The sequence below is a fragment of the Schistocerca cancellata genome, chromosome 3 (genome assembly GCF_023864275.1).
Source record: "Schistocerca cancellata isolate TAMUIC-IGC-003103 chromosome 3, iqSchCanc2.1, whole genome shotgun sequence".
Taxonomy (NCBI): domain Eukaryota; kingdom Metazoa; phylum Arthropoda; class Insecta; order Orthoptera; family Acrididae; genus Schistocerca; species Schistocerca cancellata.
In genome coordinates, this window is record NC_064628.1 from 494,905,084 (window position 1) to 494,930,354 (window position 25,271).

Genomic DNA, 25,271 nt, shown 5'->3' on the forward strand with positions numbered 1-25,271 from the left:
TTAGGGCCTGGGGGGGAGTATCCTTCCCCTAGGGATTTTATCTGCTCCGCGCCTTAATGTCTCGCCTGTTTTTGGAATGGGGGACTGATGACCTTAGCTGTTTAGTCCCCCTTAAACATCCTAACAACCACCACCACCACCCGTCTCGTCGCCCCCCCTCCCCCTCCCTCTGCCCGTCTCGTCGCCCCCCCCCCCTCCCCCTCCCTCTGCCCGTCTCGTCGCACCCCGTCCCTCTGCCCGTCTCGTCGCACCCCCTCCCTCTGCCCGTCTCGTCGCCCCCCCTACCCCCTCTCTCTGCCCGTCTCGTCGTCCCCCCTACCCCCTCTCTCTGCCCGTCTCGTCGTCCCCCCCTACCCCCTCTCTCTGCCCGCCTCGTCATCCCCCCTACCCCCTCTCTCTGCCCGCCTCGTCGTCCCCCCTACCCCCTCTCTCTGCCCGCCTCGTCGTCCCCCCCTACCCCCTCTCTCTGCCCGTCTCGTCGTCCCCCCTCCCTCCCCCCTCTCTCTGCCCGTCTCGTCGTCCCCCCTCCCTCCCCCCTCTCTGCCCGCCTGTCATCCCTACCGCAATGGGAGGTGGATGTTTTTTGCCCCCACAGTTTTTCTTTCCAGGTCATAAGTAATATGTTCAGTTGAAATCAATCAAGGGGATAGGAGATGTTGAGCATATGCATATGTTTACAAATGTATGTCTTATTTTCTGCTGGTTTACATAATATTACTCCAGAAAGGATCTTAAATTTATCTGTGGAACTCAGCCATGGGCATCCCCCCTGCGGGTTCAGGGGTTAGAATAGGCCCGCGGTATTCCTGCCTATCGTAAGAGGTGACTAAAAGGAGTCCATCCCCCTCAAGGGGGTAGTTAGCGCCTGCGTCCGGAGACGGACGGTTCCACGACCTATAATTGTGGTCTTTTTTGGTTTTTCACTTCTCGTTTCTTCCTTACTTTGGTTGGTTCCTTTCTTTGTTCTTCTCCATCTCACTGTCTTCCTTACTCTTTCCCATGCCTTCTTTCCCTTGCCTTCTTTCCCTTGCCTTCTTTCCCTTGCCTTCTTCTCCTTGCCTTCTTCTCCTTGCCTTCTTCTCCTTGCCTTCTCTGGTCTCCGCCTCGGCGTTTGAGACAGTCTGTCCTCTAACTCTTCCTTTTCGTCTTCTTCTTTCCTCCCTGTGCGCGCCTGAAGGCCGACCCACGCATTCGCACGCGTAACCGGTGACGGGGTAACGCGTAATTCCCCGCCCTGGGTAGACAAGTAAGGCACGCACGTACCCCCTGATAAAGGCCAGGCCCAGGGAGGGGTGATTGCCTGAGCTGATACCTTCTGACCATGTCGATTGGTCCCTCCGTCTGTTTCTCGGGAGGTGTGACCTGATGTGTAAACATTCACCTAAGGCGGGAGTGCCCTCTGAGAGGGTCCCCATAAGGAAGGAGCGCGCCATCGGAGACGCTGGCAATCATGGGGGATTCCTCCGCAATGGCTTTCTCTTCTTCTCTCTCGACTTCTGCCCACAAACGGAAACATGACCAGCCACCAGTGACAAAGGTACTACCGCCTGCCCCACAGTTCCTCGTCGTTTCTCAATCTGAGGATGGTAAGGATTTTTCCTCTGTCAACCCTTTCGTTATCCAGAAAGGCGTAGATGCCATAGCTGGTACTGTTAAGTCTTGTACAAGGTTGCGTAATGGTACCTTGCTACTAGAAACTGAGAGTGTCTTTCAGGCATAGAAACTGCTTCGAGCCACACTCCTGTACACATTCCCTGTCCGGGTGGAGGCTCACCGAACTTTGAATTCGTCTCGTGGTGTGGTCTATACTAGATCTCTCGACGGATTGACTGACGAGGAGATTCAGTCTTTCCTTGCTGAGCAGGGTGTGACGGCTGTCCATAGGGTCATGAAAAAGGTCAACAATGACCTTGTACTGACCCGGACGGTTTTCTTGACCTTTGATAGTGTTCAGCTGCCATCGCGCATCAAAGCGGGCTACGAGGTTATTTCTGTTCGCCCCTATGTCCCGACACCTACGCGCTGCTACCAGTGTCAGTGTTTTAATCACACTCGCCAGTCTTGTTCCAATGCGGCTAAATGTGTCACTTGTGGCAGGGACGCCCATGAGGGTGACTGTCCACCTCCGTCTCCTCGTTGTGTGAACTGTCAGGGTGACCGTGCAGCGTCCTCCCGCAACTGTCCCATCTATAAGGAAGAACGATGTATCCAAGAAATTCGGGTCAAAGAGAAAGTGTCTACCTCGGCTGCTCACAAGCTATTTGCTAGTAGGAAGCCCACGCTGCTCCCAGCGGGTAAATTCAGTACTGTCCTCACCTCTCCTCGGACTACCAGGGAGGTGGCAACCCAGACATGCGATCTGAGCTTCAGCACCACGGCCGTCCGTTCGGCCAGTGCTAAGATCGCGCGGTCAACGTCTCCTCTTCCTCCCATCACCCCACAGACACAAGCCCCTTCATCAGCTTCTGCTAAGACGAAGACCCAGAAGTCAGATGCACGGGCCTTCAAGAAGGAACCGTCCCGTGCAGACTTCCTACGTACCTCGACCTCCCAGCCTTCGACCGGTACTTCCACCAAATGTCCTTCCAAGAAGGCTCATAGGAAGCACAGTTCTCCTTCTCCGCCACGGCGCATTTCTTCTCCTGCGCCACCCAGCGGTTGCCGCCCCAGGCCGTCATCCGTTTCGCCTGGCCGCACCGCTGGTAGTCGAACAACTGGCCGTTCACCAGCGGAGGAAGCTCCCCCTCCCAGCCATCTTACCGAGATGCCCGATGAACCTATAGAACCAATGGACGATGACTGTCCGGCAGTGCTCGCACGAAGCCAGGCCCTCAGCGGCCTTCGAGGTGACCCCTTATTTCATCTTCCTTTTCTTCTTATGATGGCACTTATTCACTGGAATATTCGCAGCATTTCCTCCAACCGAGAGGACTTGAAGTTGCTGCTCCGCTTGCACCGTCCGCTCGTCATAGCCCTCCAAGAAACGAAGCTACGCCCACGCGATCAAATTGCCTTGGCACACTACACCTCTGTGCGTTTTGACCTACCCCCTGTGGTAGGTATTCCAGCTCATGGAGGGGTTATGCTGCTGGTCCGGGATGATATTTACTACGATCCCATCACATTGCACACCGGCCTGCAGGCAGTTGCCATCCGAATTACTCTCCCCACTTTCACATTTTCCATTTGTACCGTTTACACTCCATCGTCGTCTGCCGTTACCAGGGCAGACATGATGCAAATTATAGCTCAGCTCCCTGCACCATTTTTGTTAACCGGAGACTTCAATGCCCACCATCCCCTTTGGGGCTCTCCAGCATCCTGCCCGAGGGGCTCCCTGTTAGCAGACCTTTTCAACCAGCTCAATCTTGTCTGCCTCAATACTGGCGCCCCTACTTTTCTTTCGGACACATCTCACACCTATTCCCATTTAGACCTCTCTATATGTACTACCCAACTTGCATGCCGGTTTGAGTGGTATGCACTTTCTGATACATATTCGAGCGACCACTTCCCGTGTGTTATCCATCTCCTGCAGCATACCCCCTCTCCGTGTTCATCTAGTTGGAACATCTCCAAAGCAGACTGGGGGCTCTTCTCTTCCAGGGTGACCTTTCAGGATCAAACCTTCACAAGCTGCGATCGTCAGGTCGCACACCTCACGGAAGTCATTCTCACTGCTGCTGAATATTCCATCCCTCACCCTACTTCTTCTCCACGTCGCGTACCGGTCCCCTGGTGGACCGCAGCATGTAGAGATGCTTTACATGCTCGTCGACGTGCTTTACGCACCTTTAAACGCCACCCTACAGTGGCGAATTGTATCAATTATAAACGATTACGTGCTCAGTGTCGTCGTATTATCAAAGAAAGCAAGAAAGCCAGCTGGGCTGCTTTCACAAGCACCTTCAACAGTTTTACTCCTTCTTCTGTTGTCTGGGGTATCCTGCGCCGGCTATCTGGCACTAAGGTCCACTCACCAGTTTCTGGCTTGACGGTCGCGAATGACGTCCTTGTGGCCCCTGCGGATGTCTCCAATGCCTTCGGCCGCTTTTTTCGCGGAGGTTTCGAGCTCCGCTCATTACCACCCTGCCTTCCTCCCCCGAAAACAGGCAGAGGAGGCTAGGCCACCTAACGTCTGCTCCTCGAATCGTGAAAGTTATAATGCCCCATTCACCATGCGGGAGCTCGAAAACGCACTTGCCCGGTCACGGTCCTCCGCTCCAGGGCCTGATTCTATTCATATTCAGATGCTGAAGAACCTTTCTCCTGCGGGTAAAGGTTTCTTTCTTCGTACTTACAATTGCATCTGGATTGAGGTACATGTTCCTGCATGCTGGCGCGAGTCTATTGTCGTCCCGATTCCTAAGCCGGGGAAGGACAAGCACTTGCCTTCCAGTTATCGACCCATCTCGCTTACCAGCTGTGTCTGTAAAGTGATGGAGCAAATGGTTCACTCTCGTTTGGTTTGGCTGCTCGAGTCTCGATGCCTCCTTACCAATGTACAATGTGGATTTCGTAGGCGCCGCTCTGCTTTTGACCATCTGGTTACCTTGTCGACCTTCATTATGAATAACTTCTTGCGGAAGCGCCTGACCGCAGCTGTGTTCTTTGATTTGGAGAAGGCTTAAGACACCTGTTGGAGGGCGGGCATTCTCCGCACCATGCATACATGGGGCCTTCGCGGTCGCCTCCCTCTTTTTATTTGTTCCTTTTTAATGGATCAACAGTTCAGGGTACGTGTGGGTTCTGTCCTGTCAGACACCTTTCGCCAGGAGAATGGGGTGCCACAGGGCTCAGTTTTGAGCGTCGCTCTCTTCGCCATAGCGATCAATCCCATAATGGATTGCCTCCCAGCTGAGGTATCGGGCTCCCTTTTCGTGGACGATTTTACCATCTATTGCAGCGCTCAGCATACATGTTTCCTGGAGCGCTGTCTTCAGCATTCTCTTGACCGTCTTTACTCCTGGAGTGTTGCCAATGGCTTCCGTTTTTCTGCCGAGAAGACGGTCTGTATTAACTTCTGGCGCTACAAAGAGTTTCTCCCACCGTCCTTACGACTCGGTCCCGTTGCTCTCCCATTCGTGGAGACAACAAAATTTTTAGGTCTTACATTTGACAGGAAACTTAGCTGGTCTCCACATGTGTCATATTTGGCTGCCCGTTGTACCCGTTCTCTAAATGTCCTCCGTGTTCTCAGTGGTCTGTCGTGGGGAGCGGATCGAACCGTCCTACTTCGTTTATATCGGTCAATCGTCCGCTCCATGCTGGATTATGGGAGCTTCGTATACTCCTCTGCACGGCCATCCATCTTACGCCGCCTCAACTCCATACAACATCGGGGTTTACGTCTTGCGATCAGAGCGTTTTATACTAGTCCCGTAGAGAGTCTTCATGCTGACGCTGGTGAATTGCCACTCACCTACCGGTGCGATATACTGCTTTGTCGGTATGCCTGTCGGCTACTGTCAATGCCCGACCACCCGTCTTATCGTTCCTTTTTTGACGACTCGCTCGACCGTCAATACGGGTTGTATGTCTCTGCCCTGCTACCCCCTGGAGTTCGCTTTCGTCGCCTCCTTCAACACCTTAATTTTTCACTCCCTGCAACCTTTCGAGTGGGCGAGAGCCACACGCCAGCTTGGCTCCAGGCTCAGGTTCGCGTTCACCTTGACCTCAGCTCGCTCCCAAAGGAGGTTACCCCCGGTTCGGTCTACCACTCCCGTTTTGTCGAACTTTGTTCGAAGTTCATTAATATGACCTTCATTTATACAGATGGCTCTAAGACCAATGACGGGGTCAGGTGTTCTTTTATTGTCGGGGCACAAAGTTTCAAATACCGGCTCCATGGCCATTGTTCGGTCTTCACAGCTGAGCTCTTTGCCCTCTACCAGGCTGTTCTTTGCATCTGCCGCCACCGACATTCTGCTTATGTCATCTGCTCCGATTCCCTGAGCGCCATCCAGAGCCTCAGTGATCCGTATCCCGTTCACCCTTTCGTGCACCGGATCCAACGCTCTCTTCAGCAGCTAGTGGACGTTGGTTCTCCGGTTAACTTTATGTGGGTTCCTGGCCATGTCTGTCTCCCTGGGAATGAAGCTGCAGATGCCGCGGCCAAGGCTGCGGTCCTCCAGTCTCGGACAGCTTGTTGTTGTGTCCCTTCGTCAGATTGTAGCAGGGTCATTTGTCGGCGCATTTTATCGCTGTGGCATGCCGATTGGGCTGCACTTACAGACAACAAGCTTCGGGCCTTGAAACCTCTTCCCGTGGCTTGGACGTCCTCCTCCCGCCCTTCTCGGCGGGAGGAGGTCGTTTTGGCCCAGTTACGAATTGGACACTGCCGGTTCAGCCATCGCCATCTGCTGACGGCTGCGCCGGCGCCGTTCTGCCGATGTGGGCAATTGCTGACGGTCCGCCACATTTTAACGTCCTGCCCGGATTTTAACACACTGTGTCTTGATCTTGGCCTGCCATGTAGTCTAGATGCCATTTTAGCGGATGACCCACGAGCAGCTGCTCGCGTTCTTCATTTTATCAACTTGACCAACCTCTCTAAGGACCTTTGATTATGCTGCTTTTTTTTTTTTTTAATCCTATGCCTGTCAGTCTGTCTTTTATCGTGTTTTCCCTTTTAGTTGCTGTTTTAAACTTGTGCCTGGCGGTGCATTCCTAACGTAGTCTGGGCGCTAATGACCATTGAAGTTGTGCGCCCTAAAACAAAAAAAAAGAACCATGGGCATAATTTATATCCTGGAATGCCCAGTCAGAGATGGCATGTGGATTGTTTTGGCTCTGATTGCGAGTAAAATTTCATTTAATGTGTTACTTCATGTCAGAATTGCTGGGTGACGCAAGATTTGTTTCGCCATCTCCCACGTCAGTTATTCAGAACTCGTTCACTTATCTGAACTGTGTAGATCTGAAATAATAAAGATCAGAAATTGAGCTAAGCATCACCAGCACTTTAGATATCAGATTTTATATTTAGAAAATCACGTATAATGCCAGAAGTTGTGAATTTTTGCACCTGTTAGTATAGCAGACTCTGAAATGGTGTAGCAATAATTGTGGTAATTCCTATGTGCTTAAGTTTGACCCATTTGTGGTAAGTGGCTCTTCTGCATCTACGTATGTACTCTGCAAGCCATGGCGGGGGTACCTTGTACCACTAATAATTATTTCCATTCCTGTTCCAATTGGGGGGAATGATGACTGTCTATATGCTTTTGTACAAGATCAAATTTCTGTTACCTTCGTGGCCCTTTCGTGGAATGTACTTTGTACCAGCAGAATAGTTGTCCAGTCAACTTCAAATGCTAGTTCTCTAAAACTTCTCAGTAACATTTCTCGAAAAGAACATTGTCTTCCCTCCAGGAATCTCCATTTGAGCTCACAAAGCATCTCCATAATACTTGTGTGTTGATTGAACTTACCAATAACAAATCTGGCAGCTTGCCTCTCAATTGCTTTGATGTCTTTCATTATTCCAACCTGGTGGGGATCTCAGACACTCGATCAGTTTTCAATAATGGGTCACATATGTGTTCTATATGTGGTGTCCTTTACAGAGGAACAACACTTTCCTAAAGTGTCCCAATAAACTGAAGTTTGCCATTCAGCTTCGTAACTACTGTCCTCCGTGCTAGCTCCATTTCATAATGCTTTGCAACATTATGCTTTGCAACTTGACTGTCAAGTTGCACACCACTAATGATGTATTCAAACATTAAGGGATTATTTTTTCCTACTCATCTTCCTAAATGTACATTTTTCTATATTTAAAGCAAGGTGCCATTCACCACATCAACTTGAAATTTTGTCTAAGTCATCTTGTATCCTCCTCCAGTCACTCAATGATCATATTCTCCTACTCACAACATCATCTGCAAACAGCTGCAGATTGCTGCTTAGCCTGTCTGCCAGATAATTTATGTGTACAGAGAATGATAGTGGTCCTATCATGCTTCCCTGAGGTACTTCTATGATACCCTTATTTCTGAAAATTGACCATCAGGGACAACACACTGGCTTCTATTACTTAAGAAGTGTTTGAGACACTTGGGTATATGAAAACCTGTTCCATATGCTCTTACCTTCATTAACAGTCTGCGATGGGGCTCTGTGACAAATGCTTTCCAGAAATCTGGGAATAAGGAATATACCTGTTATCCTTCATCCACGGTTTGCAGGATATCAAGTGAATAAACGGCAAACTGAGTTTTGCACGAGCAATGCTTTCTGAAGCCATGCTGTGTTGTGGACAGAAGCTTTTTGTCTCAAGGAAAGTTTTTACACAAGAACCTCTTTTATCCAGCCCTCACTAATCTGGTGGCAAAATCTGCTGCAAATTCAGTGTAGAATCTGACAGGGATACCACTTGGCCCTACAGTCTTGTTAAATTTTGACGATTTCAGCCATTTTTCAATGCCACTGACACTGATACGGCTGCGAACTGTGCTGTATACATTGATCGGGTGTTCCTCAGTCTTCTCTGGAGTTACTGATCAAGGCATGACCCAATGGCTGAAAAGATTCGATCGAGTCACCAGATAGAACAGGTTGGATGTTAGGAAGTGTTTGGCAAATGTTTATTTTTACTTGGACTACACACCCAACAATGATTTGCAAACAACAAAGAGAAGCTCAATAGTTGGGACAAATTCCAGGCTAAGCTGGAGGGGGGGAAAAAATTGTTGACAGTCTGCAGAAAGTCTGTGGAGGAACAGTTGGAAAATAGGGCCCAACATCATGGAGTAAACAACACATCTATTCATACAGAATGTTCTAGCCCTATGCAACAATGGTAAACTAAATACACTGATTGAAAAAAGGCAACATCAAAAAATAATTAATGTACAATAATGAAACTTTAGGAATACATTCGTCTAGGTAATATATTTAAGTCATTAACATTGTAGGATACCAGATTAATGTAAGCTTGAGATAAGCCGTTGAAAATGTGAAATGTTGGTACATTAATAACCGGTATAGCTGCCAGAGTGTTGCATGCAAATGTGCATGCATTGTGTTGTACAGGTGCCAGCTGTCACTTTGTGTGATGGAGTTCCATGCCTGTTGCACTTAGTTGGTCAGTACAGGTATAGTTAATGCTGTTTATGGATGATGCTGGAGTCTGTCGTCTGATGATGTCCCATATGTGTTCGATTGGAGAATGATCCGCTTCACACCGTTGGGTGGCTTGAGAAGTATAAATGTAGATGTAGATCTGGTGATCAAGCAGGCCAAGGCAACTTGTCGACATTCTGTAGAGCATGTTGAGTTACAACAGTGGTATGTAGGTGGTGGTATCCTGTTGGAAGACGCCCTGTGGAATTATTTTATTTGTTTTGGTTAGAGAACACCACAGCTGTTTTCATAAATTACACTGTAGAAAATGCTGCAACCAGTTTTGTGTCCTAAAATATAACAAAGTTTTTGTGATGCATAGTTTTACTTATATATGCTCTATGCTTTGTATTTACTTCCTGAAAAGCCCTCCTTTACATATTATAAAGAAGATATCTGATTTTCTTTTACAATCCCTACTGATCAATAAACTAAACTAAAAACAAGATGGCGGATACATACTTTTACATCGGCTCCTGATTTGATGTGCCAAAGAATGCGATATGTGTACAGATATGGCACACTTCTGGACTTACTTCGAAGATAATGCGTCATACCTCAAATAATTTTATACAGTTTCTCATTCCGTTATTTAGTTCTGAAAGATGCTTGTTTTAAGACCTATGAAGAATTCCCCCCCACCCCCACCCCCACCCAGCGAAATGTAATCTCTCGAAATGTTGAAGCACATGAGTAGCAAAAGTTGACTTATTTGGGTTGCTGAGCCTGAAAGCCTACATTTTTTCATTGTCTCATGCATTGAAACTCCTGCCAGTTAGGTCAAGCCAGATTTGTGCGGTACTTCACTGTTTATATATAAGTTTTGAAAATTTTTGCACCTTGCGCATGAAGCAACAAAAGCTTCACCATCCTGGCCATTCTGTGGCCGTTGAGTGGTAGCAGACGTGACACTCCTCCTCCTGATCCTTCGGCCTTCCCCTCCCTGGACACCCATGGGGGGAGGGTCAAGCTCGTTGGCTTGGGTTGAAACCTTTCCCTCAGTCCTGGTTTGCACCAGGATGGATGGCGGAAGTTTTGCCACAACCAATAGTTTATTTTTCATGGAGACGATTGAAGATAAGTATGGCGAAGTTGAATCGATGAGTAAAATGCGGCCCAGTGTTTTGCTCATCAAGACATCTTCTGCTGCCCAATCTGACACCCTGCATTCTTGTGATTGTCTCGGTGAAGTCCCCAGTCTCCGTCACGTCCCACCAATTTTTGAACTCGGTACAGGGCATTATTTTCCACCGAGATCTTCTTCTGCAAACTGTTGAGGAGCTCCGTGCTAACCTTGAGCGGCGAGGGGTTCATTTTATCCACCGTTTGCAGCGAGGCCCTCCAAACAATCGCATTGCTATTGGCACCTTTATCCTGGCCTTCAAGGGGGATGTCCTCCCAGAGAACGTCAAGGTAATGGTGTATCAGTGTGATGTAAAACCTTATATTCCACCACCGATGAGATGTTTTAAATGCTTAAGATTTGGACACACGTCTTGCCGCTGCACCACTGATCCCATCTGTGGTGACTGTGGACACCCCCTCCATGAGGGAAGTGCCTGTGCTCCCCTGCCAATGTGTGTAAATTGTAATGGACAGCGTTCTCCACCTACATGCTCGGTATTTGTGAAAGAAAGGATTCAAGAGTACAAAACCTTAGATTGGCTCACCTGCACTGAGGCTCGTCAAAAACATGACCGGCTCTATCCTGTGTCTATGATCTCTACTTTTGCATCAATTACGTCCATTCCCTCTCCTCCTCCGCCCCCTCCCTCTCCCCCTCCCCCCGTCTTCAACCCCCCCCTCCACCGTCCTCAACCCCCCTCCCTCATCTTCAACCCCCCTCCCCCATCTTCAACACCCCCTCTCGCCCCGTCTTCAACACCCCCTCTCACCCCGTCTTCAACCCCCCCCCTCTCGCCCCGTCTTCAACCCCCCCCTCTCGCCCCGTCTTCAACCCCCCCTCTCGCCCCGTCTTCAACCCCCCCTCTCGCCCCGTCTTCAACCCCCCCCTCTCGCCCCGTCTTCAACCCCCCCCTCTCGCCCCGTCTTCAACCCCCCCCTCTCGCCCCGTCTTCAACCGCCCCCTCTCGCCCCGTCTTCAACCACCCCCTCTCGCCCCGTCTTCAACCCCTCCTCTCTCGCCCCGTCTTCAACCCCCCTCTCACCAACCTCTGCTGGCTCCACATCGGCCATACTTTTTTGACTCAGTTGTTTCCTCCGTCGTGAGGACCCCCCTCTCTGTCATTTTGGATCAATGTTGATTGTGGCGTCACATCTTATTGGACTGTCCCAACTAGCCACCCTGCGCCCTGGTGTAGGTTGACAATGCCTCAGGGATCTACGTTCGGTGAGGGGGGGGGGGACGTTTTATCTTGAAGGGGGGGGGAGGTCCAATATCGTTTGAGTTAAGGAGGGGATGGCAGGCCCTCTTGCTCCCCATCTACCCTCCCCTACCGGGATTGGCTTCAACTGGCTTGGTGGTTCAGCCCGGCCCTCTGCCTTCCCACTCCTTTCGTTACGGGGTGTGTTATGTCTTGAGTGTCGCTCTTGTCTCCCTTGCTTCTTCCTTCCCACCCCTGCCATTAGTCACTTTCTTTCCCTCACATCTTCTTTCGTCCTTTTCCTTCCTTCCCTTAGTTTCTCATTTTATGGATATTGTAGTTGCCTCTCCTAATGTGGGATTTTATGGGTTTTAGTTAATCTTAGGTCGGAGGGACTGATGACTGTGTAGTTTGGTCCCTTCTACACCCAACCAACCAACCGGACATAATTGTGAATGTTGAAGGTGGTGTCAAATTTAAAATCACTAAGTGGTTGAAAGCTTCTGTACAGTCACTCGTGGACCAGTCTGGCATGGTGGTAAAAGACAGCAAAAGGAAAGCAGAAATATTAAATTTCACCTTTAAGAAATCACTGATGCAGGAGAATTGTACAAACATATCGTCATTTGATCACCACATAGACTCACTTGTGGAGGACGTAATTATAGGCATCCCTGGCGTAAAGAAACAACTGAAAGAGTTGAAAACAAGTAACTCACCAGGTCCAGAAGGAATGTCAACTTGGTTTTACAAAGAGTACTTTGTGGCATTGGCCCCTTACTTAGCTTCCATTTATTGGAAATCTCTCGCCCAGCGCAAAGGCCTAAGTGGCTGGAAGAAAGTGCAGGTGTCTCCTGTATATAAGAGAAGAAAAGAGCGGGCCCGCAAAAAATTGCAGGCTAATATCCTTAACATCAGTTGGAATTCTTGAACATGTTCTCAATTAGAATATAATAAATTTCCTTGAGATGGAAAGGTTCTGTCCACAAATCAGCATGGTTTTAGAAGGTATTTGTTCGAAACTGAGCTTGCCTCGATATCCCATGAACTATGGATGATGGGCAATAGACTGGTTCCAGTTTGTGGATTTCCAAAAAGTCATTTGACACGATGCTCCACTGCAGACTATTAACAAAGGTACAAGCATATATGTAACAGGTTCATATGTGAGTGGTTCTAAGACTTCTTAAGTAATAGAACCCAGTACATTGTCCTCAACAGTGAGTGTTCATTAGGGACAATGGTATCATCAGGAGTGCCCCAGGGATATGCGATAGGACTGCTATTATTTTCTGTATACTTAAATGATCTGGCTGACAGGGTTGGCAGTTGTTTCCTGATGATGCTGTGATGCAGGGGAAGGTGTCACAGTTGAGTTGGTGTAGGAGGATACAAAATGACTTTGACAAAATTTCTTGTTTGCGAGATGAATGGCTGGTAGCTCTAAATCTAGGAAAATGTAAGATAATTCAGATGAGTAGAAAAAAACAAACATGTAATGTTCAGATGCAGCATTAGTAGTGTCCTGCTTGACACAATCACGTTGTTGAAGTATCTTGGCGTAGCTTTGCAAAGCAATATGAAATGGCGCAAGTGTATGAGGATCGTGGTACAGAAGGTGAACAATAAACTTCAGTTTATTGGGAGAAGTTGGGGAAACGTGGTTCATCTGTAAAGGAAACAACATACAGGAAACTTGTGTGACCTATTATTGAGTTGTTGCTTATGTGTTTGAGACCCCAACGTGTTGGATTAAAGGAAGACATTGAAGCAATTCAGAGGCGGTCTGTTAGATTTGAGCCAGTGGAGTTGACCAACAAGTAAGAGCTACGGAAGTGCTTAGTGAATTCAAATTGGAATCCCTGGAGGGAAGGTAAAATTCTTTTTGAAGAACACTATTGAAAAAATTTAGGGAGCCGGACTTTGAAGGTGACTGCAGAACAATTCTGCCGCTGCCAATGTACATTTTGTGTAAGGACTACAAAGATAGTGTCACTTCAATGAGTAGGGGTCTCCTAATTGACCAACTTATCACAGACCTCGATTTTATGTATCCTCAATTATGGTTCCCATATCCACTTCAGTGCTGCTCTTGGCACCTTCTCTGCTATCTATCTCATGGTATCCTCCCCTGCCCTCATGGCTTCCCTACATTGGTCATCCCATCATGACCTTCGTGACAGTGGCCACTTTCTGGTGATTCTATCATTCTTCTGCTGCAGCCAGGTGGACAGGCCTCCATGTTTGGCATTCCGCAGGGCTAATAGGCCTTTATATACGTCTGCTGTCCACTTTGATACCCCCTCTCGAATTTCATTGATGTAGTCGTGCAAGACATCTCTGCCGCTATTCTTCATATTGCTGGCACTGCTGCCCCCTATCCACAGGTCCCCCTCAGTTGTTGTCAAGGACTGCCGACAGGTGCTGCAGCGATTTAAATGACATCCTTCACAGACCAGCCTCCTCACTTTTAAGTGTCTCCATGCTAAGGCTCATTACCTTATTAAGCGGAGTAAAACGGAATGCTAGGAGTTCTGTTTCTCCTCCCTGGGGACATATGCCTCTTCATCGCAGGTTTGGTCAAAGCTACGTAGCCTTCTGGGCTGCCAGAGACAGTCATCTGTCCAGTGTCTGAACCTCCAAGGTGCTCTGTGCACTGATCCATTGGTCCTCGCAGAACACCTGGCGACACACTTTGCAACAGCATCGTTGTCCTCTTCCTACCCTGCTACTTTCTCCGGCAGAAATGCAGAATTGAACAGACCCCCCTGTGTTTCATTGTGCACCATGTTGAGCCCTGTAATGCACCCCTTGCTGAATCGGAATTGGTGTAGGCTCTTAGTTCTTCACAAGATACAGCCCCAAGGCTGGATTCCATCCACAACCAGATGATCCCCCAGAGCAATAGCTCCTCTGGGTCTGCAACCACATTTGGCTTACGGGTGCTTTTCCATCACAGTGGTTAGACAGTATAGTTATCCTCATCCTTAAGCCCAGGAAAACTCCATCTCTCGACAGCTAGCACCCATTTAGCCTTACAAATGTACTTTGTAAACTGCTCAAAAGGATGGTCAACTTCAGATTATGTTGGGTTCTCGAGTCTCGGGGCCTTTTGTCCCCGTATCATTGTGGCTTCTGGGCAGGGCAGTCTCCATCTGACCACTTACTCTGATTGGTATCAGCCATCCGACAGCTTTTACTCATTGGTGGCACCTTGCCATGGTCTTCTCTGACCTACATAAGGCATATGACATGGCTTGGTGCCATCACATTTTAGTTACCCTCCATAACTGGGGCTTTTGGGTCCCCTTCATATTTTTATCTGTGAGTTTTTATCATACCTTACTGGCTCTTTCAGGTTCGAGTTGGCACTTCACTCAGTTCCCCTCAGATTCAGGAGAATGGTATCCCACAGGGTTCTGTGTGAAGTTCACACTCTTCCTCATTGCCATCAATGGGCTTGGAACCTATGTTGGGCCTCTGGTTACGTAGGCGTTATACGTCAACGGTTTTTGCATCTGGTGCAGCTCCCAGTCGGTAGCATGTGCTGAGTGCCAACTCCAAGGCACCATCCGACGGGCCTCTGTGTGGGCCACCACCCATGGCTTCCAGCTTTCTCCCTCCAAAATGTGGGTTATGCATTTTTGTTGTCAACCAACGGTACACCCTGATGCAGAACTTTATTTAGGCTACCAGCTTCTCGATGTTGTTGTAGTACAGTCATGTTTCTTGGGCCTTATTTTTGATAACAAGCTGACATGGCTGCCCTACATTCGCCACCTAAAGACTACATGTCTGTGGAAGCTTAATGCTCTCTGCCTTCTCGCCCACACATTTTGGGATGCAGATCACTAACTCTTCTCCATCTTTACCGTGCTCTGGTCTTGTCCAGACTAGATTATAGTAGTCAGTTTTATGTCTCAGCAGCTCCTTCCACTTTGAAACTCCTTGACCCTGTCCATCACTGTGGGGTGCATCTCGCTGTTGGTGCCTTTCGCACTAGTCCTGTTGATAGTCTCCTCAGAAGCAGGGATTCCCCCTCTACACATCCGACAGAACCAACTCCTTGTTTCTTACGCAATCGCCATTTGGCAATTCCCTGACTATCCTGTGTACCCTGTGCTCTTCGCCAGTGAGGGATGTCTCCCTAACACCTGCCAATGGGTGGGATTGCCGGTTGGCATGCATCTCGTTTCCCTCTGTCGGGATCTCCACCTCCATTCATTATTGGACTGCACCCTGTGTCTTTCCTCCCATAACTCCCCCCCCCCCCCCCTCCTCCTCCTTGATGGTGCCTAGACCGCAGATTAGGACTGATCTATTCCAGTGTCCTAAGGTCTCTGTCGCTCCTATGGTTTTTCGGCACCTTGTCTGTGCCATCCTTGTGCAGAGTTCCAGGGTGCCACCATCTTTTACACTGATGGTTCTAAGACTATTGATAAGGTGGTCTCCTACTGGCTTCAAGCATCTTTGTTTCTCAGGCCTCTCTCTACAGTGTTTTAATTTGTTTAGACTCCATGAGCAGCCTGCAGGCTACTGACCGATGCTACTCTCATCACCCTTTGGTCTCTGCTATCCATGACCTTCTCTCTGCCCTTGAGCGTTCCGCCTGTTCAGTCCTCTTTCTCTGGGTCCTAGATCATGTGGGCATCCCAGGGAATGAATTGGCTCACTGTTTGGCTGGAGAAGCAGATACTTACCACCCATTTCCTTTCAGGATTCCAGCTGTGGATATACGGATCTACATGAAATGTCTCTTTGCCCAACAGCGGAATGCCACCTGGAGTGCTACTGCTCGTAGTAATAAACTCCGCACAATCAAGGAGTCTACTGCAGTTTGGCACTCTTCCTTCCGCTCCTCTAGGAGTAGTCCACTGTTTTATCCTGTTTACACATTAGTCATACGCGGCTCACCCATTGTTTTCCCCTAAGTAATGGCCCACCCCCACAATGTAGTTGTGGAGCCAGACTGACTATATCTCACATATTGGTGGAATGTCCCCTTCTTTAGGCCCTTGGTGTTAAGTATAGTCTTCCTGATTCCTTAAATTTAATATTAGCAGACGATCCCCGGGCGGTTGAACTGGTCCTTGGTTTCCTCTGTGAAAGTGGTTTTTATTTCGAAATATGGGGTTCTCCTTTAGTCTTGGAGCAGGGGCAGGTTGGTTTTTCCAGTTTTTATGTTTGGTCTCACCTTTTATGCCTTTCCTGTGTGTGTTTAATGTTCATTATTTTATAATTTGACTCCCCTGACAGGATCCGTCCACTTTTAGCAGACCCTCTTTTTTTCTGTAACTCACTTCGGAATCGCAGGTCTGATGACCTCACTGTTTGGTCCCATAATCCATCTCAATTAATCAATCAATCAACATTAATGAGTATTATCTGTTCTGTGCTTTGGTTACTTTTGTATCTAAATTAGAAGAAAGACAGTCCAAGTGGCCCACTGCAACACACCATATCAACACTGGGGATAATCCACCAATTAGCCAGCACTCATGCAGGGTGTAGCCAGCTGAAGAATGTTAATTTGCTAGGAAGTGGTAGTGATGACATTGAACTGTCAGAGTGTCCTTGTTCCTAGACTGCTTGCAAGGCACAAAGTATTTCTCAGCTGTGGACAAGGAGACAGGCTACTGGCAAATTTAGTTTGTCAAAGATGACTGGGAAAAGACTGTCTTTATAACACTTGACAGCCTGTAGGAGATTAAATTTATATCATTTGCCCTATGTAATGCTCCAGCTACATCAGAGTGCATGAACTAGCTGTGAAGAATTTTTTTTTCCATTAAGGAGGCACTAGAATCTTCTCCAGTCCTAGCAATGTATGATGAGAATGCCGAGGCAGAACATCACACCAGTGCAAACAGTTATGGGATAGGTGCAGTTCTCGTGCAAATTCAGTGAAGTGTTCTACCCAGTCTGAGGTGATTCGCTCCACAGTTGAGAAAAACTGCCTTGTAATTCTTTGGGCCATCAGCAAGTTCTGACCGCACTGAAGCTCCAGGTGTACAATGCTCGTCCCACGCATCCCCCGATCGGACTACGACTGTGGTTGCCCGGGATACTGCCCGCATTGAGGCTGATCCCTCACCTGTGGTAGAGTGGGAGGTCGTCTCAAGGTGTGGCAGGGGGCGAAAGACATTCCGGAGGGCTGAGCGGAAGGCCTCTCCAGTTTGTCTGACGAACCGGTTTCAGGCTCTGTCTCAGGCTGATACTGATCTTCGGCCTGACATGGCTGCTTGTCCTGTTCCAGAGGTTGCCCTTCAGTCTGCAAGATCCGGGCGGTCGCAGAGGGTGGGCTTACTGGTAGTTGGGAGCTCCAACGTCAGGCGCGTAATGGGGCCCCTTAGGGATATGGCAGCAAGGGAGGGGAAGAAAACCAAAGTGCACTCCGTGTGCATACCGGGGGGAGTCATTCCAGATGTGGTAAGGGTCCTTCCGGATGCCATGAAGGGTACAGGGTGCACCCATCTGCAGGTGGTCGCTCATGTCGGCACCAATGATGTGTGTCGCTATGGATCGGAGGAAATCCTCTCTCGCTTCCAGCGGCTATCTGATTTGGTGAAGACTGCCAGTCTCGCTAGCGAGATGAAAGCAGAGCTCACCATCTGCAGCATCGTCGACAGGACTGACTGCGGACCTATGGTACAGAGCCGAGTGGAGGGTCTGAATCAGAGGCTGAGACGGTTCTGCGACCGTGTGGGCTGCAGATTCCTCGACTTGCGCCATAGGGTGGTGGGGTTTCGGGTTCCGCTGGATAAGTCAGGAGTCCACTACACGCAACAAGCGGCTACACGGGTAGCAGGGGTTGTGTGGCGTGGGCTGGGCGGTTTTTTAGGTTAGATGGCCTCGGGCAAGTACAGAAAGGGCAACAGCCTCAACGGGTGCGGGGCAAAGTCAGGACATGCGGGGACCAAGCAGCAATCGGTATTGTAATTGTAAACTGTCGAAGCTGCGTTGGTAAAGTACCGGAACTTCAAGCGCTGATAGAAAGCACCGAAGCTGAAATCGTTATAGGTACAGAAAGCTGGCTGAAGCCAGAGATAAATTCTGCCGAAATTTTTACAAACGTACAGACGGTGTTTAGAAAGGATAGATTGCATGCAACCGGTGGTGGCGTGTTCGTTGCTGTTAGTAGTAGTTTATCCTGTAGTGAAGTAGAAGTGGATAGTTCCTGTGAATTATTATGGGTGGAGGTTACACTCAACAACCGAGCTAGGTTAATAATTGGCTCCTTTTACCGACCCCCCGACTCAGCAGCATTAGTGGCAGAACAGCTGAGAGAAAATTTGGAATACATTTCACATAAATTTTCTCAGCATGTTATAGTCTTAGGTGGAGATTTCAATTTACCAGATATAGACTGGGACACTCAGATGTTTATGACGGGTGGTAGGGACAGAGCATCGAGTGACATTATACTGAGTGCACTGTCCGAAAATTACCTCGAGCAATTAAACAGAGAACCGACTCGTGGAGATAACATCTTGGACCTACTGATAACAAACAGACCCGAACTTTTCGACTCTGTAAGCGCAGAACAGGGAATCAGTGATCATAAGGCCGTTGCAGCATCCCTGAATATGGAAGTTAATAGGAATATAAAAAAAGGGAGGAAGGTTTATCTGTTTAGCAAGAGTAATAGAAGGCAGATTTCAGACTACGTAACAGATCAAAACGAAAATTTCTGTTCCGACACTGACAATGTTGAGTGTTTATGGAAAAAGTTCAAGGCAATCGTAAAATGCGTTTTAGACAGGTACGTGCCGAGTAAAACTGTGAGGGACAGGAAAAACCCACCGTGGTACAACAACAAAGTTAGGAAATTACTGCGAAAGCAAAGAGAGCTTCACTCCAAATTTAAACGCAGCCAAAACCTCTCAGACAAACAGAAGCTAAACGATGTCAAAGTTAGCGTAAGGAGGGCTATGCGTGAAGCGTTTAGTGAATTCGAAAGTAAAATACTAGGTACCGACTTGACAGAAAATCCTAGGAAGTTCTGGTCTTACGTTAAATCAGTAAGTGGCTCGAAACAGCATATCCAGACACTCCTGGATGATGATGGCATTGAAACAGAGGATGACACGCGTAAAGCTGAAATACTAAACACCTTTTTCCAAAGCTGTTTCACAGAGGAAGACCGCACTGCAGTTCCTTCTCTAAATCCTCGCACAAACGAAAAAATGGCTGACATCGAAATAAGTGTCCAAGGAATAGAAAAGCAACTGGAATCACTCAACAGAGGAAAGTCCACTGGACCTGACGGGATACCAATTCGATTCTACACAGAGTACGCGAAAGAACTTGCCCCCCTTCTAACAGCCGTGTACCGCAAGTCTCTAGAGGAACGGAAGGTTCCAAATGATTGGAAAAGAGCACAGGTAGTCCCAGTCTTCAAGAAGGGTCGTCGAGCAGATGCGCAAAACTATAGACCTATATCTCTGACGTCGATCTGTTGTAGAATTTTAGAACATGTCTTTTGCTCGAGTATCATGTCGTTTTTGGAAACTCAGAATCTACTATGTAGGAATCAACATGGATTCCGGAAACAGCGATCGTGTGAGACCCAACTCGCTCTATTTGTTCACGAGACCCAGAAAATATTAGATACAGGCTCCCAGGTAGATGCTATTTTTCTTGACTTCCGGAAGGCGTTCGATACAGTTCTGCACTGTCGCCTGATAAACAAAGTAATAGCCTACGGAATATCAGACCAGCTGTGTGGCTGGATTGAAGAGTTTTTAGCAAACAGAACACAGCATGTTGTTATCAACGGAGAGACGTCTACAGACGTTAAAGTAACTTCTGATGTGCCACAGGGGAGTGTTATGGGACCATTGCTTTTCACAATATATATAAATGACCTAGTAGATAGTGTCGGAAGTTCCATGCGGCTTTTCGCGGATGATGCTGTAGTATACAGAGAAGTTGCAGCATTAGAAAATTGTAGCGAAATGCAGGAATATCTGCAGCGGATAGGCACTTGGTGCAGGGAGTGGCAACTGACCCTTAACATAGACAAATGTAATGTATTGCGAATACATAGAAAGAAGGATAATTTATTGTATGATTACATGATAGCGGAACAAACACTGGCAGCAGTTACTTCTGTAAAATATCTGGGAGTATGCCTGCGGAACGATTTGAAGTGGAATGATCATATAAAATTAATTGTTGGTAAGGCGGGTACCAGGTTGAGATTCATTGGGAGAGTCCTTAGAAAATGTATTCCATCAACAAAGGAGGTGGCTTACAAAACACTCGTTCGACCTATACTTGAGTATTGCTCATCAGTGTGGGATCCGCACCAGATCGGGTTGACGGAGGAGATAGAGAAGATCCAAAGAAGAGCGGTGCGTTTCGTCACAGGGTTATTTGGTAACCGTGATAGCGTTACGGAGATGTTTAACAAACTCAAGTGGCAGACTCTGCAAGAGAGGCGCTCTGCATCGCGGTGTAGCTTGCTCGCCAGGTTTCGAGAGGGTGCGTTTCTGGATGAGGTATCGAATATATTGCTTCCCCCTACTTATATCTCCCGAGGAGATCACGAATGTAAAATTAGAGAGATTAGAGCGCGCACAGAGGCTTTCAGACAGTCGTTCTTCAGTCGTTCTTCCCGCGAACCATACGCGACTGGAACAGGAAAGGGAGGTAAGACAGTGGCACGTAAAGTGCCCTCCGCCACACACCGTAGATGTAGATGTAGATGTAGATGTAGATGTCATATGTTACACACAGACACAAGCACAGTGACTGCCTTTTATTGGCTGAACACAGCAACATAGATGAAAACTGTCATCACTACATCAAATGACATTGCTGCTGAAAAGAGGAAAGACACGGCATTGCTGAAAACTATAGAAGCCGTGAAGGAGGAGGTGTCCAAAGAAGAAATTCAATGAATAAACAGAACATTACGTTAGTGGAATGGGGCAGAAATGGCTACTTGTCACCCCAGCTTTCCATAATGCTACATCATCTGGTCACCTGCGATCCGTGAAGACTAAACAAAATTGTACACAAGTATCACTGGCCATGTCTCTGCCAATCCTTTGAATGCTACATGAATCACAGTAAGGAATGCCAGCGAATGCAGCACATTCCACGATTACTTCCAAGGCATTTGATACCAGTTCAGCTCACAGCAGCACCATTTCATCTCTTTGACAGGTTCCCTAAGCCAACCAATGGGAATTGATGGATAATAGTCTGCACTGACTACCTCACCCACTGCTACTTCACCAAAGCTGTGCCAGCTGCCGAAGGTCTGAAAACTACAAAATTTCCTTGTTGAAGACATTATTTTGAAGAACAGAGCACCCTGTTTTATTATCTTTGATCTTGGAAAAGTTTTCCAGCGGAAATCAGTTTCATAGGTACGAGGGTCATTCTGAAAGTCAAGAACTTTTGTTTCTGCAGAAATTTTTACTTGACATAATGAAAATAAACTGTATTTTACTTACAATTTGCTACCCAGCTACTTTTCTATGTAGTCACCGTTCAAATTTACGGACTTTGCATACTGTTTTACCAACTGTACTGTGCCTTTTGCATATTCAGTTGCCACCAAGTTGTTGAACCACTGATTAATGGCTTCTTTAAGTTCATCACCACTTCTGTAGCATCGTCAACTTTCAATTTGGGGAATAAGTGATAATCACTTCAGGCTATGTCTGAACTGTATGGCAAATGTTGAAACATTTCCCACCGAAACCACTGTGTCACTCCTGCTGCATGTGGACATGGTTTATTGTTGAGGAGGATGACTCCACTGGTTAGCATTTCATGGCACTTGCTTTTAATGGCATGATGAAATCATTGAAGTGTCTGACAGTAGGCCACAGCATTTATGGTCTCATTTCTAGGCATGTAGTCAATCAGTAGGACACCCTTATGATCCCAAAACAATGTAGCCATATCTTTCTGGTTCTCAAAATTTGTTTTACGTTTTTCATCGAGGATTGCGAATGATGGCATTCCATTATTTGGCACTTTGCTTCTGATGTGAGATGTGATATCCAAGTCTCATAACCTTTGATAATATGATTAAAAAATTCCTCACCATCCTTTTCATAGTGACTGAGAGATGTCCGTGCAACTGCCATTCGTTTGATTTTGTGTTTGTCTGACAAAATTAGAGGAACCCGTCTGGCACACACTTTTTTTATAGTCCACATCTCCACTAGCAGTCCCATACAACACAGTTCTTGAAATATCTGGAAAGAATGAGTACAGTCCACTAACAGTGAAATCCCCATGTTCTTTGATGTTTTGTTTCAGCTTTTGGTTTGAGTTCACCAGTCACCAATGAGGGCTGATCCAAGTGATCTTCGTCGTGAACATTCTTCCGTCCACTGTTAAACACAATAAACCACTTCTGAACTTTTGCTTTGTTCATCACATTACCATACAATGTAAACTTCAGCTATTTCGATGGGTTGGAATTTTTGCGCGTTTAAAAAACAGATAACAGAACTCACCACACACTTGGTGGGATTGTCAGTCTTGTTACACATTTTAACACACAGCGAAGCAGTAAGTAACCGTATTGGATTGCAGCTGCTACCAAACTGAAGCAGATGAGTACCAAGGTCAGTGGTCAGTTGGCAGTGATGGAGGGGGGATGTGGTCACATGTCAAAACAAGACACTCTTTACTTTCCAAATGACCCTTGTACTTTTAGGGTGTGACATCACCCACCAATATGACAACTGCCTATCCCCCACAGATGAACGGTCTCTCAGAATGCTTCAGTAAGACTCTGGCAGATAAGCTCTTGATGTACGTTGATGTCGAACAGAGAGATTAGGATACCGTACTGCTGTTGATGACATTTCCAAATAACACAGCAAAGGAAGACACAAAGACTTCACATTCTTTCTCTTGCACGGTCACAAGGCCAAAACAACAATGGATACACTCTTCTCATTTAAACCAGAACTGGCCAATGAGATAAAGCCTGGGAGGCTTGGTATGGTTATTTTGGGCTATGTGGAAAGGAGGACCATGGGAAAAGTTACTAAAGCACTACCCTGAGCTGTATCATATTCTTCACCAGATACTGGACATCACATGCGAAGTTGACGGTTATGATCCTGCACCAAGAAGACAAAAGCACAGTGGCATACATATCCTCCGTATGAGCTCTACTACCATCCTGAGGTGTAGATTGACGATGGGGCTTCTCGGTCAGGGGAACTGAAGGCCTGCTTGATGATCTCAAAGCTTCGATGGGAGAGGTTACCTTTGTGAGAAAGATGTGGCAATGCAACCACAATGCAAGGATCCTCCAGTTCTGCCATAAAGAGAACCCTACAAGATCTAGTTCAGAGATGCACCAATGAGAACCTCTGAAACAGCAGGTTGCTGTTTCTTCAGGAGAGTGAGCAGTGCTGCGAACTGTATTGCATGCATTGTGCAGTGGCAGTTATTGTCGCTGGCTCGTGTGCTGCAGGTCACAGGCTCAAATTGTGTCACCCGCAGTTATTTGTTATTTACTATTTATCATTTCTGGAAGGTGCTCGTAACTTCTTATGTTTTGTAATGCGTGCATATCCTGTAATATGTGATGTCTGTATAAATAGAAGTGGTTTTACCCAAGAAGCAGTTCTGTCCTGTTTGGTACATTGGTGTCTGTAATAAACGTACTTCCAGTGCTAAGTGTTGTACTTCATTCACAACCCTGGATTTGATTGTAATTACAATGTGACAATATCACTCATCTTTGCAGTGATTTGAGAATTAAACTTTTGCTGTTCTCCTTTGCCTTCCTTTATAGATAAACATTTCAAAATGGAGTACAGCTTATCTGCTACCATCATATGTATATCCAGCACTTGGTCAACTATTCTAAATTTGAGCCATAGTTATTCTACAAGCTCCTGCCCAAATGGAATTGTCTTGTATTCCTCCTTGAGATATGACACTGCTGCCTCTTTATTTAGTTTACTGGACATGCATGATAAGTAATATAATTTTTTGTGTGTTTTAAATTTGCAGGACTTCCGCAAAGGTATGAATATATATCTTACTCGACATCAGTATAAAAATACTTTCACTGAAGATCTATGGGCAGCACTGGAAGAAGCAAGCAATAAACCAGTGGCTGCTGTTATGTCAACGTGGACAAAACAAATGGGGTTCCCAGTGGTGAAGGTTTTAAGTAAACAGTCAGGACCCACGACACGGACCCTTACACTAACTCAAGAAAAATTCTGTGCTGATGGTAGCACAAGTGAGTGTGAGTAATGTCTGATTAGATTAGTCTTGCTTGGGGCTCCTTTTGGTTGTTAAAAAATAAATTTCAGCATTATGCACTTATTTTTATTATTATACTGTGAAACATGTGTTCTTCAGAATGCTACTGATACCTTTACTTTTAATGGCTATAATTTTTTGAAATTTTATTTAAGTGTAAACAAGCCTTCATTTCTGTACAAAATTGTGCAGCAAATAATTGTCTGGAATACCCAGTTAAATACTAGGCTCAAATGGTGTTCTGTTAATTTATTAGGGTGCTACAAGTATATCTTATAATAATATGAGGCATTTTCAGAAAGTAAGTGCACCGTGACCATAATGGGCTGTAGTTTTTTGTTTTTTGAGGGTTGGCAACACAGAGTTGTAGAGGGGTATCGCCGGACCAGAGCGATCATTGCTGCAACGTGGTAGTACATAAAGTCATATTGCAGTGTCCAATTATGTGAAACATCTCAATAAGAAATCCAGCCAGGTGCAAGCTATATACTGTGATCCACTTCCTACTCACAGAAGGAATAACACCTACTGAAACTTTTTCTCACACCAAAACAGTTGATG

At 46.9% G+C, this 25,271-nt stretch overlaps 1 protein-coding gene across 4 annotated transcripts in view; it reads left to right on the forward strand.

Annotated features, from left to right (window-relative positions):
* Positions 1-25,271, forward strand: part of LOC126175264 (puromycin-sensitive aminopeptidase) — a 164,266-nt gene that overhangs the window by 56,387 nt on the left and 82,608 nt on the right. For 2 of the 4 annotated variants that reach the window (XM_049921908.1, XM_049921909.1), the window contains exon 8: positions 24,453-24,687. In XM_049921908.1, the coding sequence (XP_049777865.1) occupies positions 24,453-24,687 (235 nt within the window). Of the gene's footprint in view, positions 1-24,452; positions 24,694-25,271 lie in introns of all 4 variants that reach the window. The other 2 variants (XM_049921906.1, XM_049921907.1) reach the window with 1 other exon arrangement.